At 50.7% G+C, this 14,755-nt stretch overlaps 1 protein-coding gene across 49 annotated transcripts in view; it reads right to left on the reverse strand.

Moving 5' to 3' along the window:
* Window positions 1-262: 262 nt before the first annotated feature.
* Window positions 263-14,755, reverse strand: part of SCRIB (scribble planar cell polarity protein) — a 98,118-nt gene continuing 83,625 nt past the window's right edge. For 26 of the 49 annotated variants that reach the window (XM_086873376.1, XM_086874980.1, XM_086875003.1 and 23 more), the window contains 6 exons: window positions 11,405-11,557; window positions 10,546-10,685; window positions 9,894-9,931; window positions 8,951-9,025; window positions 7,390-7,441; window positions 263-2,450 (listed from right to left, as the gene is read on the reverse strand). In XM_086873376.1, the coding sequence (XP_086729502.1) occupies window positions 2,290-2,450; window positions 7,390-7,441; window positions 8,951-9,025; window positions 9,894-9,931; window positions 10,546-10,685; window positions 11,405-11,557 (619 nt within the window). In that variant the 3' untranslated portion in view covers window positions 263-2,289. Of the gene's footprint in view, window positions 2,451-6,824; window positions 7,016-7,216; window positions 7,251-7,389; window positions 7,442-8,950; window positions 9,026-9,893; window positions 9,932-10,352; window positions 10,686-11,404; window positions 11,558-14,755 lie in introns of those variants that run through there. The other 23 variants (XM_086875025.1, XM_086875013.1, XM_086874994.1 and 20 more) reach the window with 8 other exon arrangements.

Raw genomic sequence — 14,755 nt, forward strand, 5'->3', positions numbered from 1 at the left:
TTTTGTTTTTTAAACACAGCCAAGATAAGGAAAGTCAAGAGACTGAAGATCTTGCTGGTATCACTGTGTTTCATATTACATTTTTTTTTTTGCCTCATCCCTGAATATTGATATTCTCACAGCTGGCAGTAATTCCTGCTCCTAAAAGCAGGAACACAAGGAGCATCATTGCTGGATTATGCGGTGAGTAACAACCACCACCAAAGTGTTGAAACTGAAACTGCAGACTTCACACAGGGCAAATCACTGTCACTAAAGGCTCTAAAATGTAAAGTAAACTTTATTATCCTTGAACCACAAAATAGATTTCTTTGGTTGTACAAATTTCACTAGTTACAGTCTTGCTGCGCTAATTTTCCCTCTGAGTCTCTTGGGAGAGAACGGGAGAGAATCCAGAGCCTGGCACCAGGTACCGCACAGGAAAAGAAGAGAAGAATCACAAGTTAGTCACCAAAACCCAGCCAGGATTGTTTCCAAAACTGCTGTTGTTAAAAAGCAAATGCTAAAATTAGATTTAAAAAGGAAAAGCTCAAATTGCTGATGATGGAAGCAGCTGCAGCTGCAGTGTGAGATTATCAGTTCCTCCTTCACAAGTTTGTAAAATCAAAACATACAGAGTCAGTTAAAATGATCTGCTGGATTTTGGCATGAAAAGAGATGCTCAACTAAAAAACTGCACCCAAAAAACTGCATCCAGCTCTTTCCTTCAGCAAATGCACAAATGCCTGTCACTGCCCAGCCACTGTGAGGCTCAAGGTCCAACCCTGGTCTTACTGGGGAGTCAGAGAGCACCAACAGACAAGGAATGGGATTGTGCTGAGCTTGAACCTTCCTCACGGTTAGAGGCAGTGAAAAAAAACCAAAAAGAAAAGGGTTGTTTCCCCTCACTAGTGGCAGCAGAAGCTGATGGCAGAGTCAGGAGCAGCAGCTGTGACCTCCACATCTGCAGAGCTCACGTGATACAGAATCTGCTCACAGCCCTTGTTCCACATGTGGAAACCAGGACTCACACCCCCACTCATTTCTCATTTTCTTTTTTCCCTCTTGCGTGGCCAAACGTGCATTTTCCCTGTCTTCCATGGAAAGGGGCCTGAAGCCAATGAGCTGGCAAAGTGGAACTGTGTAGTTATTGCAAGGCACAGGCCAGCCCCATCCTGCTCTGTGGTGCTCCTGGTGCTCCCTGCCAGCCCACACCAGCACCCCTGACATCCCACTCCACCCTCCAGCCAGCGTGGACACCGTGGACTCCCCACCAGTGTCTCCCAAGTCAAAGATCCTGTAACTCCCAACCTGACCCGAGCAATGCCACGTTCTACCCATCCCCAGTTCCTGAACTCTACTCCCTAAGGTACCTGCTGTCACACCTCCCACCTCTGCCACCGTCTCCTACCCCAATTGTCCTGCTCCCCATTGCTGTCACATACCCCCTACACCCCTGCTAAGGCTGCTGGCTCCATCCCATTCCTGCCCCAGTTGGCCAGTTCAGCCCCAGTGCTACAGGAGACAGACTCCTCCACTTGTGCGCTCATGGAGTGGCTCACACCGTGTGTGACAAAGGGGTGTGACCGACCAGGGAGGGACCTGTCCCCAGGACAGTGCAAAGCCCCGGCAGGAGCACTGTCCCACCAAGACAGAGGCAGGTGGTGGAGAGCTGGCTCTGTTTTCCTTAAGCACAGAGTGTCAGTGGCAGAGGGAGGCACTTTGCTGGAATTCTGGTGGGATTTTTTCTTTTTTTTCCTTATTTTTGCCTCCAAGCTTCCCATTCCCAAACACTCCCAAAGGGAAGTGAGGTGACACAGTGCAGGAGGTGGGAGGAGATGCTTTTTGGCAAAAGACTGGAAACCAAATAGGAGTAAAGGCAGGTTGGACCTTTCTCCTGATTCCCACCAGAGGAGAAGCTCCTTTTAACCACTACAAAACCCAAGTTGAGGCAGTAACTGCTGGAGCCCAACACACTTTCACACTCCTACATTCTCCCTGTCCTACCCTTCCCCACACACAATATTTACAGGCTAACAAGCTGCCCACTGTCCTGGCCACCCTTCCTCTCCATCTGCCAGCAGTCAGTCCAGTGTTGTCCCAATTTTGGGATGTGCCCCAGTAGACTGTTGGATGAGAAACGAGGGCGATTCACAGCCTCAGAGGAGTCAGTTGGCCACAGAGCTCCCGGGAAGCCCAGGTTCCATCCAGAGTCTGTAGGCAAGGTGGCAGCCTGGTGCTGTCCCTGGAGCACAGGAAGCTCAGAAGGGCTGTGCCAGGCCAGTCCATTGCCCAGATGTGTCGGGTCACCTATGTGGGGACAGCGGTCTCCAAACTGCGCCGGCTGTGCCGGAGCTTCCGCTTGTTGCTGTACAGGGCCATGTCCTCCAGGGCTGAGGGAGCTGGTGCTGATGGATCCCGTGTTCCCAATGTGTCCTCTTCCTCTGGCTGCCCATCCTGCTCCCGGAGAACTGCAACAACAAGAGATGGTTAGACCTGAAGACAAAGCACTGGGTTAAGTTAGGTAAGATACTGAGAAGAAATCCTTTCCTATGAAGGTGGTGAGGCCCTAGCACAGGCTGCCCAGAGAAGCTGTGGCTTGCAGCAACCCGGTCTAGTGGAAGGTGTCCCTGCTCAAGACAGAGGGTGATCTGTAAAATCCCTTCCTAACCAAACCATTCTGTGATTCTGGCAGCACACAGCTGGCACAGTTAATGCAGATGTTACAGCTATCATAGGATTACAGAATGGTTTGTGTAAGAACCTTAAAGGTCATCTCATTCCAACCCCTGCCATAGGTAAGGACACCTTTCACTAGATCAGGTTGCTTCAAGCCCTGTCCAACCTGGCCTTGAACACTTTCAGGGAGTGTTCCAGGGTATCCCCCAGGTACTAGAATTGGGACAGCACTGGTCTCAGTCACTCACGGTAACTCCATGCCCAGAACTTCCTGGTGACCTGTAGCTCATGTAGTGACCATTGTGGATCCTGGGAAGGAAGTACCATGTGTAAGAAGACACCTGCCTGTAACACCCATCATTCACTGAACATGACTGGAAGTGCCAAGCTGTATGAAAAATCATGTGTCCTGAAATGCTGCTCTCCAGACCATGGACCCACCCTGACTCAGTCCTGTAGGGGGCTGAGGGGTCCCTCTGTCAGGGAGGGGGAGGAGCATTTTTGGTCACAGACTGGCCCAGCTGGTCAGGAGGGCTTTAAACTTATGGGCACCACAGAGACTTAGTGGGACAGCTCCTGTGCCTGAAGTGTTGGAACAGGAGGATCTAGACCCTTAGAGAAGGACAGGGGCAATGAGGTGAGGCTCACCCTGTGTGTCAGTGCTCAGCTGGATGCAGGGAGCTGCACCTGAGAGGCTTGAGGAGCTGAGCAGAGCTCACAGATCAGGACTACAGGGACAGGTGACATTCCTGACCAGGAAGACTGAGGGGATGAGATCTCCCCTCAGACACAGATGGGAGCAGCCTCACATTAACCTTGGTCCTCGGGGCGGGGTGGGGAATTCAACCACCCCAGTATCTGTTGGAAGGACAACCCAGGAGAGCACAGGCAATCCATAAGCATCAAGCACAGAACGGCTCCTGGGAAAGCTCTCTAAAGCTTTTGGATGCAGCAGAGAACCTCAAATAGAGCAATCTTTGAAGATCTGTCAGCCAAGGCTCACTTAGTCTGCTGAGCTGTGCCCAGTGTCAGGTGGCACAACCCTCTGCTCCAGGCACAGGTCTCTGGCAGTGGGACGCCATTCCCTCTTGTCCTGTCACTCCAGGCCCATATAAAAAGTCCCTCTCCAGCTCTCTTGGAGCCGCTTTAGGCTCTCCAGAGCCTTCTCTTCTGAAGGCTGAACACTCCCAGCCCTCCTAGCCTGTGCAACCTCTCCAGAGAATGCTGGGGTTTGAAGCAGGTGACTGATTCTCAGACAAGGCGCTATAAAAGCAACACATGAGCAGATGAAGATAAAAATCCAGCCTGGGTGGGTGGGGGAGGAAATCCCATGGCTCAGAGAGAAGTCAGTCCTTTTAGACCCTCTTAGGCCAAAGGAGCCCCCAAACATGAAGGCTTAGTGATCCCCATGCAGCACACTAAGCTTTAAAAATATTTGGATTATACCCTGGGAAAAGCTCTACTGAAAACAAGTGGGGCAGCTTTGGTGGGCAAATAAATAGTCACACCACAGGAAAAGGGCAGGAAGGTGCTGCCACAGGACCCAGCAAGCAGGACTCGTACCTGGGTCAGTATCTTGTAGTTGAGGAGGAGGAGTGATGAAGGTTGTATCAGGAGAGACTACTGATGCCATCAAGCTGTATCTGAGTCAAATGAAGCTCAAGTATAACAAAGTGCATCATGATCCATACAGTTGAGGGGTAAAATTACATGGAAGGGGCAATTTACTGCAGATGTGAATAGATTCAAGAAAGAGAGAATTCTAAAACCAAAGCCTCTGGCTTAGAAAGTACAAATCCCCTGATGGCTGCAGCCTGCAGCAATTCTAGAAGGAACTACTTTGGGCATTTCTTCTTTTGTGCCCTTTTCTGGCACTCTTAGTGGCTCCCATCACATCCCAGATTGGCCAGAACCTTGTGCTGACTCAGTAAATTCATTTTTACACTACTGGATGACGTTTAAGCTCAATAAGAGAAGTAGAATCCTGATTGCCTAAAAGAAATGCACCGTCCTTGAATTAGATGATGGTTCTATAGGCATCAGCAGATATTTCTGTATATACTGGCAACTTCCCAGAAATGCCATTTCACTTTGAAATGAAGTTTAGGTATTGGAAAAGATGGGAGAACACAATTCAGAATGTCCTCTCCTCCAGCAGAAACTGCAGGAAGTCCTGGTCCCCTCCTCTACCTTATACCGATGAAATAAAAAAAGTCTGGATGAGTGTGGGAATTATTCCCACAAGGAGGAACCAGGATTTGCTAGCCTGGAAAGAAGAGAATTGCTGCTCTGTTGGCTGACGTGACTGGAACAGACAGAGCAAGCGAGACAAAGTCACTCACTGCATCCCAGAAGACGCAAGGGAGTTATCAAGAAACAATTTAAGTAAATAAAATGCCTCATTGTGGAACTTGATATCACAACACTCCATGGAAGATTAAAAAATATCTGGAGCTCTACACAGGCTCATTCCATTGCTGATGAAGACACAACACCTAGTTCAAGATGTGCCTACACTATAGGTGAGCCCAGAAAACAGAGAATATTCATCTATACAAGCTCATTTTCCTTGTTTCTTATGGTCTTACCCTAAGAACCAATTTCTAACCAAACAGCATCCTGGTGTATCCTGAACCAGTAAAGCCCTCACCTACATGTTTCCCATCCTGAGAGAAAACAGGAAATACTGGAGGGAAAGCACAGGCATTGCCACTGGTATGAATCCAGAGATTCTAGTTCTGTGAAATGTTGGCATTTTGGAGGAAAAGAACTTGTGAAATTCAAGTCTAGAGAAGAGAACGATGGATGCAAGTCTTTGGAGTAGTGATGTGGCTAAAAAGGGTGGACAGGAATAAATTAAAGCCACAAGAGGGCAGAGAGAACACATTTGGTTCCTCTGAGTGTAAGAGCTGCAAAGTTCATTATCCAACAGCAGGTGCAGGATGAGGAGGCACCGTTCCTGTGGAAGCTGCTGCAAACAACAGACAGCCCAGGTGGGCAGCCTCTCACACCCCATAAGCAGGTTTCCAGTAACAGGAGCAACACACAGTCATCAAGGGAATTTCTGGAACCTGAGGGCTACAGGATTTGGAACCAAAAGTCTCCAAGTTATCTGGAAAAGTTATGCCAGAACAGGAGCACACTGCTTGGTTCCACCTTAAAAAGGCTGCTCTGCAGTTCAGTAACTCCACAGCCTCATGGAAACCTTGGAATAAAGGTTTTTAAAAACATTTAAGAGACAGTGACCATGAAGTTAGACCGGAGAACGGAAGGAACTGTTTCTGCATGGACAAGAGGACAAGGGTGTGCTGGGAGGAGTGAGATGCCACCACTTTCCTGCAGTTGGATTTTCTCAGAGTTCCTGATACAATGGTTTGCTAGCACAAAGTTTAAGAATTGCTGTGAGTCAAAAAGCCATAATTACATGATCCAGGACAATTCTGATTATGTTGGCTGGAATGCTGCACTGCCTGGGAGATGGGATGGGATGGGGGGGCTCTAAAAAAGCCAGGAGAGCTTGGTCCCATGCCAAGAGAGCTTACTGGCATCCTCACCTGCCATCCTTTCCAGATGATGTGGGAAAACCTGCTTCTTTTTCTTGTGCCTCACACACATCACAGGTGATTTAAGCTTAAGGACTAAGGGCTGGGTCTCTTGATGAGCACCACACTCTTTTCTTTCTGGCTTTCATCCCATTTGAGGGCCCAACAGAGCAGTGATAGGCAACAGTGAGGTCCTAATGCCCTAAGCAGCAGCTGGTACTTCCCAGACCTTCCCTGACCTCTCAGTACCCTGCACTGACTGAATAAACAACCCCAAGAGAATAACCCAGAGCTTAGAGGATGACCCTGAGGGATGAAGAACAGACACTGCTCCCAGGAAAGTAAGTTTTTATTGAGTCCTACAGCAGAACCTCCTTCTGGAACCAGCTCAGCCATGGGTCAGCTGTTTGGGATGCAGCCCGTACTTAGAGGAATTTGTCAAGATAAAAGGAACTGGTTTTTGTTTGTTTTTTTTCAAATAAAGGAGTGAAACATGCAAAATGGGTAGAAGCAAACCAGCACCAACTGTTAGAGGCAAGAGGAGTGCTTCTACAGAGCACGCAGGCTCTGCCCAGCTCCATGGAGCTGCTATCACCACTGGAACCAACTGGGTGGGAGTCTCACCTGTCTGTTACAGCTGGGGACAGGCAGCCACACCGCAGCTGGACAGCCTGGAGATCCAGCTGCAGACCTTTAATTCCTGCTGATTGAGATGGCCATGCCCACAGATCCATGAGTGTAACTCGGAGCCATCTGGGTACTGGAGCGCCAACTGCTCCAAGGCTGCAGCAGGATGATTTTACCTGCACGATTCCCTGTTCCAGCAAAAGGGGCACAAGACAGCCCCTGAACGATGGACATCATGCACCTGCAACAGCTGATAGATGCCAAAACTTCCCTGCCACATCCTACCACCACTCTACCCCAGGACACAAAACTGGAGAAAACCAGGCATGCTTGTAACACACCACACTGGAAAAGTTAGCCATCATTGAAGCACAATGCAAATATCCTACCCAAAATTAACGTGGTGAGCGTGGAGTTTTCATTCTAGAACAGACAAAACATAACATTGCTTCAAGCAACAGAAGGTAAAGTCCTCAGGGTGGTTCCACAAGCTGAGGAGAACCCTCTAGAAGCACAGCAGGGAGTGAGTAGTGCAGCCACGGCTCCTTTGGCCTGGGCTTACCTGAGTTATTCCGGTCATCGACGTATCTGAGGTCATCAGCTGCATCAGGCGACTGGAAGAGAACAGCAAATGTGATCATTCACACCTGCAACACCTGTGCCCAGTAATTCCCCACCTCCACCTTCCTGCACCCTACAGAGAACCTGCTGCTCTCAGGCATTGGCACTGCCACAGTGGGGACACGGCCACAGAGACTCCAGCACGAATCCCTCAAGCCTGAGCCAAGCATCCACTGCCTGGCCTGTGTGTAGGAAGGAGAGGAAGTAATACAAAAGGCAGGAAATGTAGAGTGAAGAAAAAGACTTTAAGCTGAAAGAGAGATTTATGTTAGATATGAGAGAGAAATCTTTCCCTATGAGTGGTGAGATCCTGGCACAGGTTTCCCAGAGCAGCTGTGGCCCCATCCCTGGATGTGCTCAAGGCCAGGTTGGATGGAGCTTGGAGTACCCTGGAATAATGGAAGGTGTCCCTGCCCATGGCAGGGGGTGAAATGAGATAAACTTTAAGGTCCCTCCAAACCCAAACCATCCCAGGATTCTATGAACTATTGCACCACTGAGAGGCCATAGGATTTGGAGCTGCAGCCTCCTTTGGAGGCACCTTTTCAGCTGCATGAAGTGCCAGTGCTGCACCTGGTGGTCTGGAGCTGCCACAGGGCTCAAAGCCCTGTCCCTCAGTGCACCTGGAACAGAACCTGGAGAGGGGCACATCCCAAAGGAAGGCACTCGAAAAAGGTGATGAATGACTTCCAGGAGTAGAGCAATACCACAGACACCAAATAAAGTAAAACTGTCTGAGAATTCTCAAACTGCAGCTCTACCACAGCCTGTCGGTCACTGGAATGACACACCTTGGGCTGGGATCTTGGTGTCCCCACAGTGAGGTGATGCCCAGTGTGGCAGTGCTTGCTGGCTCTCCATGCACAGGTATCTGCTTCATGGTGTGTATAAAAAGCTGTATAAAAGATTGGTTCCAGTGGCCCCCAGAGCAGGGGCTGGGGGTCAGGATCACCTCCAGAGCGGGCATTCCATGACAAAGCAACTTAAAATCAGCAATTTTAGGAAGGAGAAACACCTCAGCATGGCATTCACTCTCAGAACCAGGTGTTTACTCCACAGCTCACTGATAGCAGAACTACAACTTGAGAACAGGCAGCCCAGCTGCTCCTCGGGCAGGAACCAGACACATCCCAGCTGCAAGTTCACATCTGCTCCAATTTGGCATTTGCTAGCCATCATTTCTGTAATGATTCCTATAACTTTTCATCCCTTTTAGTTATCGTCTTTCACTTTAAAATATTTCAGGAGCCATTTTGTTGAATATGCAGATGTTTTATATCTGCAAAGCTTTTGTCATTCATTTTAAAACCATCTGGACCAACTTTTTCTCAGTTCCACTTGGCTGAATCCTCCAATAAGCCCTCAATTTTCACCAAGACTGGCGTCACTGCCCCTACACAGGCAAGGCCTCTGCGGAGGAGTTCCCCGAATCTCTCAGCTTCAGCTCTTCCACCAAAGCAAGTCCTGACCTATCTAAAGGTGGCTCAGCATGCAGTTTATACCTGGATTTCGTAAACGGGTTTGGAGGAAGGAATGGCAGCAAATTCCCGGTAGTCAAACTTCTTTTCAGACATTGACTAGAAGGGACAGCAGAAGGGAAGAAACAGAAAAGAGAGAGTGAGGGGAGAGAAACAGATGGAGAAGCAGCAGCAAGCTGAGCAATCTAAGCAGAGATCACAGCAGCAGAGGGACATCCTCAGGGAGAGGCAGGAGTGCCTGGATAGAGCCTGGGACATCCTGGGACACTGCCTTTGGAGCTCTTCTGGTGTCAGGACAGGGGTTTTGAGTCATAGAAGAAACATCATGTGGTCCATGCACATCAAGTCAAGTAGGAAACCTATTTCTGGGGGGGAAATTCATGGCAAGATTTCTGATAGCTGGAGCAGACTCCGAATTTTGATCCAGGGCTGCATTATGGTGTGACCCAGCAGGACAAGGATCCCTCTACGCAGCTGCTCCCCACCCGCTTTCCCTGGTTTGTCTCACCAATTCTTACAGTTCTGTGCAACAATGTCCCATGGCATAACTCAGGGTTAGGAAAAGGAAAATGCTGATTGCAGCTGAAGGTCTGATTTGTAATGTTTAGGAAACATGGGGCCAAAGTCCCTGAAGTGAAGTGAAAGGCCTTCTGAACCCAGGCAATAGCCTTCTGAAGCTGGGGAAAGGCTTTCTGACCATGGTGGGAAACTTTCTGAACAAGGAGGTGAAGAACCACGGAAAGGATGACAGAATAAAACAGGGAAACAGAAAGCAGATGTCACATGGGAGCTGCAATAAAGGGGGTGCCTCTAGCCAGGAGTTTGGCCATGTTCCATCCACTGACCCCCTCACCATTCCCTGCACCATGCAGCCAGGTCTGGCTCAAGGATTAAGTGGGGACCCACAGCTCCCAGGCACAGCTGAGTAACCAGGAAAGGTAAAAAAGCAAGCAGGAGAGCATCATACCAGCCTTCCCGGGGAAGTGACGTTCCTGGGGCTGCAATCTGCAAGAGGTGACAGAAGAACACAGTTAGTGACAGGCTGGCTGTGTGACATTCACCTCCCCATGCCACCTCCTTCCTCAGCAGCATTTCAGTGTGCTGACACCACACTGAGGGCAGACCCTGCCTTCTGTGCTCCCAACAAACACTGCTGCTTTTTCAGAAAGTCAGGATGCTGGTTGTGTTTCCACCCTGGTTCCCTGGAACCTCACCGCTACCTCAGGTGCTATCACATGTTCTACAGCTGGAGAGGGGCACATCCCAAAGGAAGGCACTCAAAGAAGGTGATGAATGACTTCCAGGAGAAGAGTAATACCACAGGGGACAGGTGACAGTGAAGAACAGACACCAAATAAAGTAAAACTGTCTGAGAATTCTCAAACTGCAGCTTTACCACAGCCAGTCGGTCACTGGAATGACACACCTCGGGCTGGGATCTTGGTGTCCCCACAGTGAGGTGAAGCCCAGTGTGGCAGTGCTGAGAGATGCAACATGGCCCCAAGGACCTTCCAGCCAGGTTGAAGGAGGGAATTGCTTCCCACAGCTCTGCTTCTGAGCAGGCTAAGCTCCAGGAGCACTGCCTGTTTCCCCTGGAGGCAGCAGCAGCTGCTCGGTACCTTCCAGCGGCGTTGGAGACGGTGTTGGAGCGGGTGATGGTGACTCTGCCAGCTGCTCCAGTGTGCTGCGTTTCTTCCCCTCCTTGGACTTGGCAATAACCATTTGGGCTTTAAGAGCATCCTGTTCCAGTGATTTCATCCTGCCTCAGGAATGGGGTGGAGAGAAGAAGCCATCAGTGACTGCCCTGTCGCTGAGGGGACAGGTGCCATCTGCGTGCAGCAGGGCATTGCCAGAGCCCGTGGGCTGAAAACAGATGGGTGGAACAAAGCCCCCAGGGGTCCCCGAGGCAGGCAGGAGGACAGCCAGGCTGGCTGCCATCCCAAACCACACACGTGATCACATGTGTCAAACACACAGAGCCTGAAGCTACGGATCAACATGCTGAGGGCAGTCCGAGAGTGCCACACAACAGGACAGTGACCCGAGCTGGGGACAAAACACAAGGATCACACGAGCAGGATCAGTCCTTGGGGGCTTTACTCTCCTCTGTGCTCAGTGTGTTGCACCTTAACCCTCCTCAGCCATCAGAAGATCATGAAAGGCCAGGCTGGATGGGACCCTGAGCAACCTGGTCTAATGGAAGGTGTCCCTGCCCATGGCACAGGGGTGGAACAAGATGATCTTTAAGGTACCTTCCAACCCCACTCTGAGATTCTGTGAAATAGCTGTGAAAGAGTGGGTCAGCCCTCGGAGATGTCTGTTCCTTTCTCCCCATCAGACAGCCCCAGCATCCCCCCTTGGTTCTCAGGGCAATGGACACCAGGGACCACTCCCATGTCCTCCTGCCCCAGGAGGCCCCAGCTAGGGCACAGGGACACAGACAGGAGCATGCAGCTGTGGGGAGGGGGCTGTGCACACCTGGATTGGCCTCCTGACCCAGGGATTCTTGAGGCGTGACTCTGCACTGGGCTAGACCTGGCCCCGGGAGCAGGTGCCCACTGCCGGGACTGGTACAGCTTCCTGGCCAGATCCTGCTCGTACTGTTTAATACTGTCTTCAAGAGCTGAGGATCTGAGGAGGAGGAGCAGGAGAAGGAAGAGGAGAAGGAGGAGGAGGAAGAGGAAGAGATGATGGTGATGAACATTGCAGCAGACAAGAACAGGAAAAGAAAGAAACAGATACAGGAACATACCCGGGTGATGGGGAAATACAGGTCTGACACAGGGGCAGCCGTAGCTACACTGGGTCCCAGATCTGATCCTGCCCAACCCTGGCCACTGCTGAGGCAGCAGGAACCCCTGGGGGCAATCTGGGATTGTACCCAGGAACATCAGCCTCAGAGCCTCCACATCCAGGGCTGCCTTCCCCGTGTGCTTGGAGGGACCAGGAACAACTTCAGCCCCACAGAAAACGCTGTGAGGTGGTTAAAGAGTGTGAGAGAGAGTCAGACTGAGGGGTGTGGGCACACGTGGGACAGTCTCAGCCCACACTGGTCATGTGTTCCGTGCACCTCGGCTTGACCATGGGAAAAGGGGAACAAAATGGCCAAGCACATGACACAGCTTTTGTTGTGGGACACGTGTAACTGAGGGCGAGCGTGTCCCTAAACCAGTGTGTGTGAGGGAGGAAAACTGCCAAAATACTCCTGGGCACCTGCCCCTCATTGTGCCAGAGCCTCTGAACCTCCCTGTTCCCACAGGACACGGGCCTGGAGTGCAGGGACAAGGGCAATGGCTTCCCACTGCCAGAGGGCAGTCTTAGATGAAATATTGAGAAAAAATTCTTCCCTGTGAGCATGGGGAAGCCCTGGCACAGGCTGCCCAGAGAAGCTGTGGCTGCCCTGTCCCTGGACGTGTCCAAGGCCAGGTTGGATGGGGCTTGGAGCCAGCCTGGGACAGTGGAAGATGTCCTTGCCTGTGGCAGGAGGTGAAACCAGATGAGCTCTAAGGTCCCTTCCACCCCAACTACTCCATGATTCCATGACTGTGCCAGAGGCTGGGAATGCCCAGAACACGTGTGTAACGTGGGTCTCTGTGTGTGTCTCCACAGAGCATGAGGGGTGCTGGGGGAAGGAGGGGCATCACACATCCTGGCAGAGCACTGATGACACAGGGAGAACAAGGAAAGCCCAAGTAGGTGCAAACTGAGGGTCACGAGTGACAGCACAGAGCAGAGAACTGGAAAGAAGCAGAAGACAGGAGATTAGAAGGGGAGGAACAAACCCAGCAGCACTTGGAAAGAACATGGGTTAGTGGGGCTGAGCCCTGTATGTGGGGTAGTGTAGAATTTCCCCTGCAGCACAGGGACCTCTGGAGACAGGACCTGATCACCTCACTGTGCCCATTCCAGAGCTAGGAAAGAGGGACCCTGAAACCACTGGATCCTCCTGGGAGATCTGTGGCAGCAGGAATAGTCCCTCCTTGTCTTACAAAAGGGAGCACAGTGACTGACTGAATCAGTGACTGACTGATTCTTGCCCAAATCATCAGCCAGGCCCTTCTCCAGGAGCTGCACAAAAAGCTGGGCCTCGGCATTGGAAGCAAAGTAGAGCTGAAGCCCTGGTCTGCCAAACTAAAACCCAGCAAAGCGGGATCTGACAGCTCAGGCAGCTTCTCCTTGCAGGTGTTCCCTCCTTGGAAAGGCTCTTCTTTTGCTAGCCTCATTTTCCATGGACAAAGCACACTTTAAAGAGAGTGAAGGTCTGGGACGAGAGATCTCTCTTCTGCCCACAGTGGACAAACCCATGGTGCTCCACACTCACTAATCCTCCTAAAGTGTCACGTGAAACTTTTACTCTGCCCTGAGCAACTCCAGCCAAGTCCCAGCTGGCCCAACACCATGGGCAGATAGAACAAATCACATCACATCACCTAAAAGCATCCTCTTCCCTCCCAGCATTTTTCAGATTTATCTGCTGGCAACACCAAATTCCTGGAAGAGCAGAGTCCCGAGGCTGGAGGTGCACACGTGGGACAGCAGCAGTGTCCCTGCATGGACTCCGCTTCCAAAAGTTTGCATGGCCAACATCCTGTTTCTCCTTTTGACACTCATCTTAAACAAAGCTTCTATTACAGCATTCCTTGGATACATTCCTGTTCAGGCATGAATCAGAACTGACACATCTCAGGAAGCCTTCCCCATCATGTGAGGAATGCACTCAGGAAGTGGAGGCACGAGGGACTGAAACCCTTGCATGTCTCACTGGGAAGGGATGACAGATTGGGCACTACCCCTCTCCAAGAACAGTGATGTGGATTTCCAGAAGAGGCCTGACAGGAGGTCTGAAGACCAAGAGGAAGTGTGCAGGATGTCTGACACTCTGGTGCTTGCCCAGCCTGACAGTGATGGCTGCTTTTGGCACTATTTCACACTGACAGCTTTTTCTGAGACAGAGATGTGGTTCCAGCCCTCTCCAAACACCTGCAGCACAAGGAACTTGGTGGTCTCGCCATCCAGCCTCATAAGAAAGGCTATGGCAGAGCAATGCAGTCCCTAAAGAGGCTCCAAGACAGCTGGGGAGAGACTTTGGAAAAAGACCTGGAGTGACAGCACAAGGGGAATGGCTTCCCACTCCTGCAGGGCAGGGTCAGGTGGGATCTTGGGAAGAAATCCTTCCCTGTGAGGGTGGTTTGGCCCTGGCAGAGGTTGCCCAGAGAAGCTGTGGCTGCCCCATCCCTGGATGTGTTCAAGGCCAGATTGGACAGGGTTTGGAGCAGCCTGGGATTGTGGAAGGTGTCTCTGTCCATGGCAGGGGGTGGGACTGGATGGGCTTGATGGTCCCTCTCACCCGAACCATCCTGGGATTCTGTGAAAACCAATCTCAGACAAAATTTGCTCAAAGCCCCAGAACATCAGTCCAGCTCTCACTGAGGATATGCTTTGCAGTTCTCCATTCTCAGAGCCTCCCTGGGAGCAACAGCCCCATCATCATCCACATCAAGCACAAACTTTGGAATTGCTCAGTGATTCCCTCCAGTCTTATCCAAAACCTTGTTCATCTCCAAGCCTCATCCAAACCCCAAAAGAGACAGTTCAGACTGTTCTTTGAATGTCTCCTACGGGAATATCAGGAGAAGAAAAACTATCACTAGGAGCAGACTGACTAGTTTTGGGAAGGAATTCTATGATGCAGTAAATGTCTGGACTAGCTTTAAGTCTTAAGTTCTGACTTAGAAAGTTCTTTCTTCCACAACAATTTTTAGTCACTCTCTCATAGCTGATGGAATAGCTCATGTGGGTAAGACTGGAATGGCCTGATCCTGCCAGTGA

The sequence above is a fragment of the Cyanistes caeruleus genome, chromosome 1, assembly GCF_971803275.1.
Source record: "Cyanistes caeruleus chromosome 1, bCyaCae1.hap1.1, whole genome shotgun sequence".
Taxonomy (NCBI): domain Eukaryota; kingdom Metazoa; phylum Chordata; class Aves; order Passeriformes; family Paridae; genus Cyanistes; species Cyanistes caeruleus.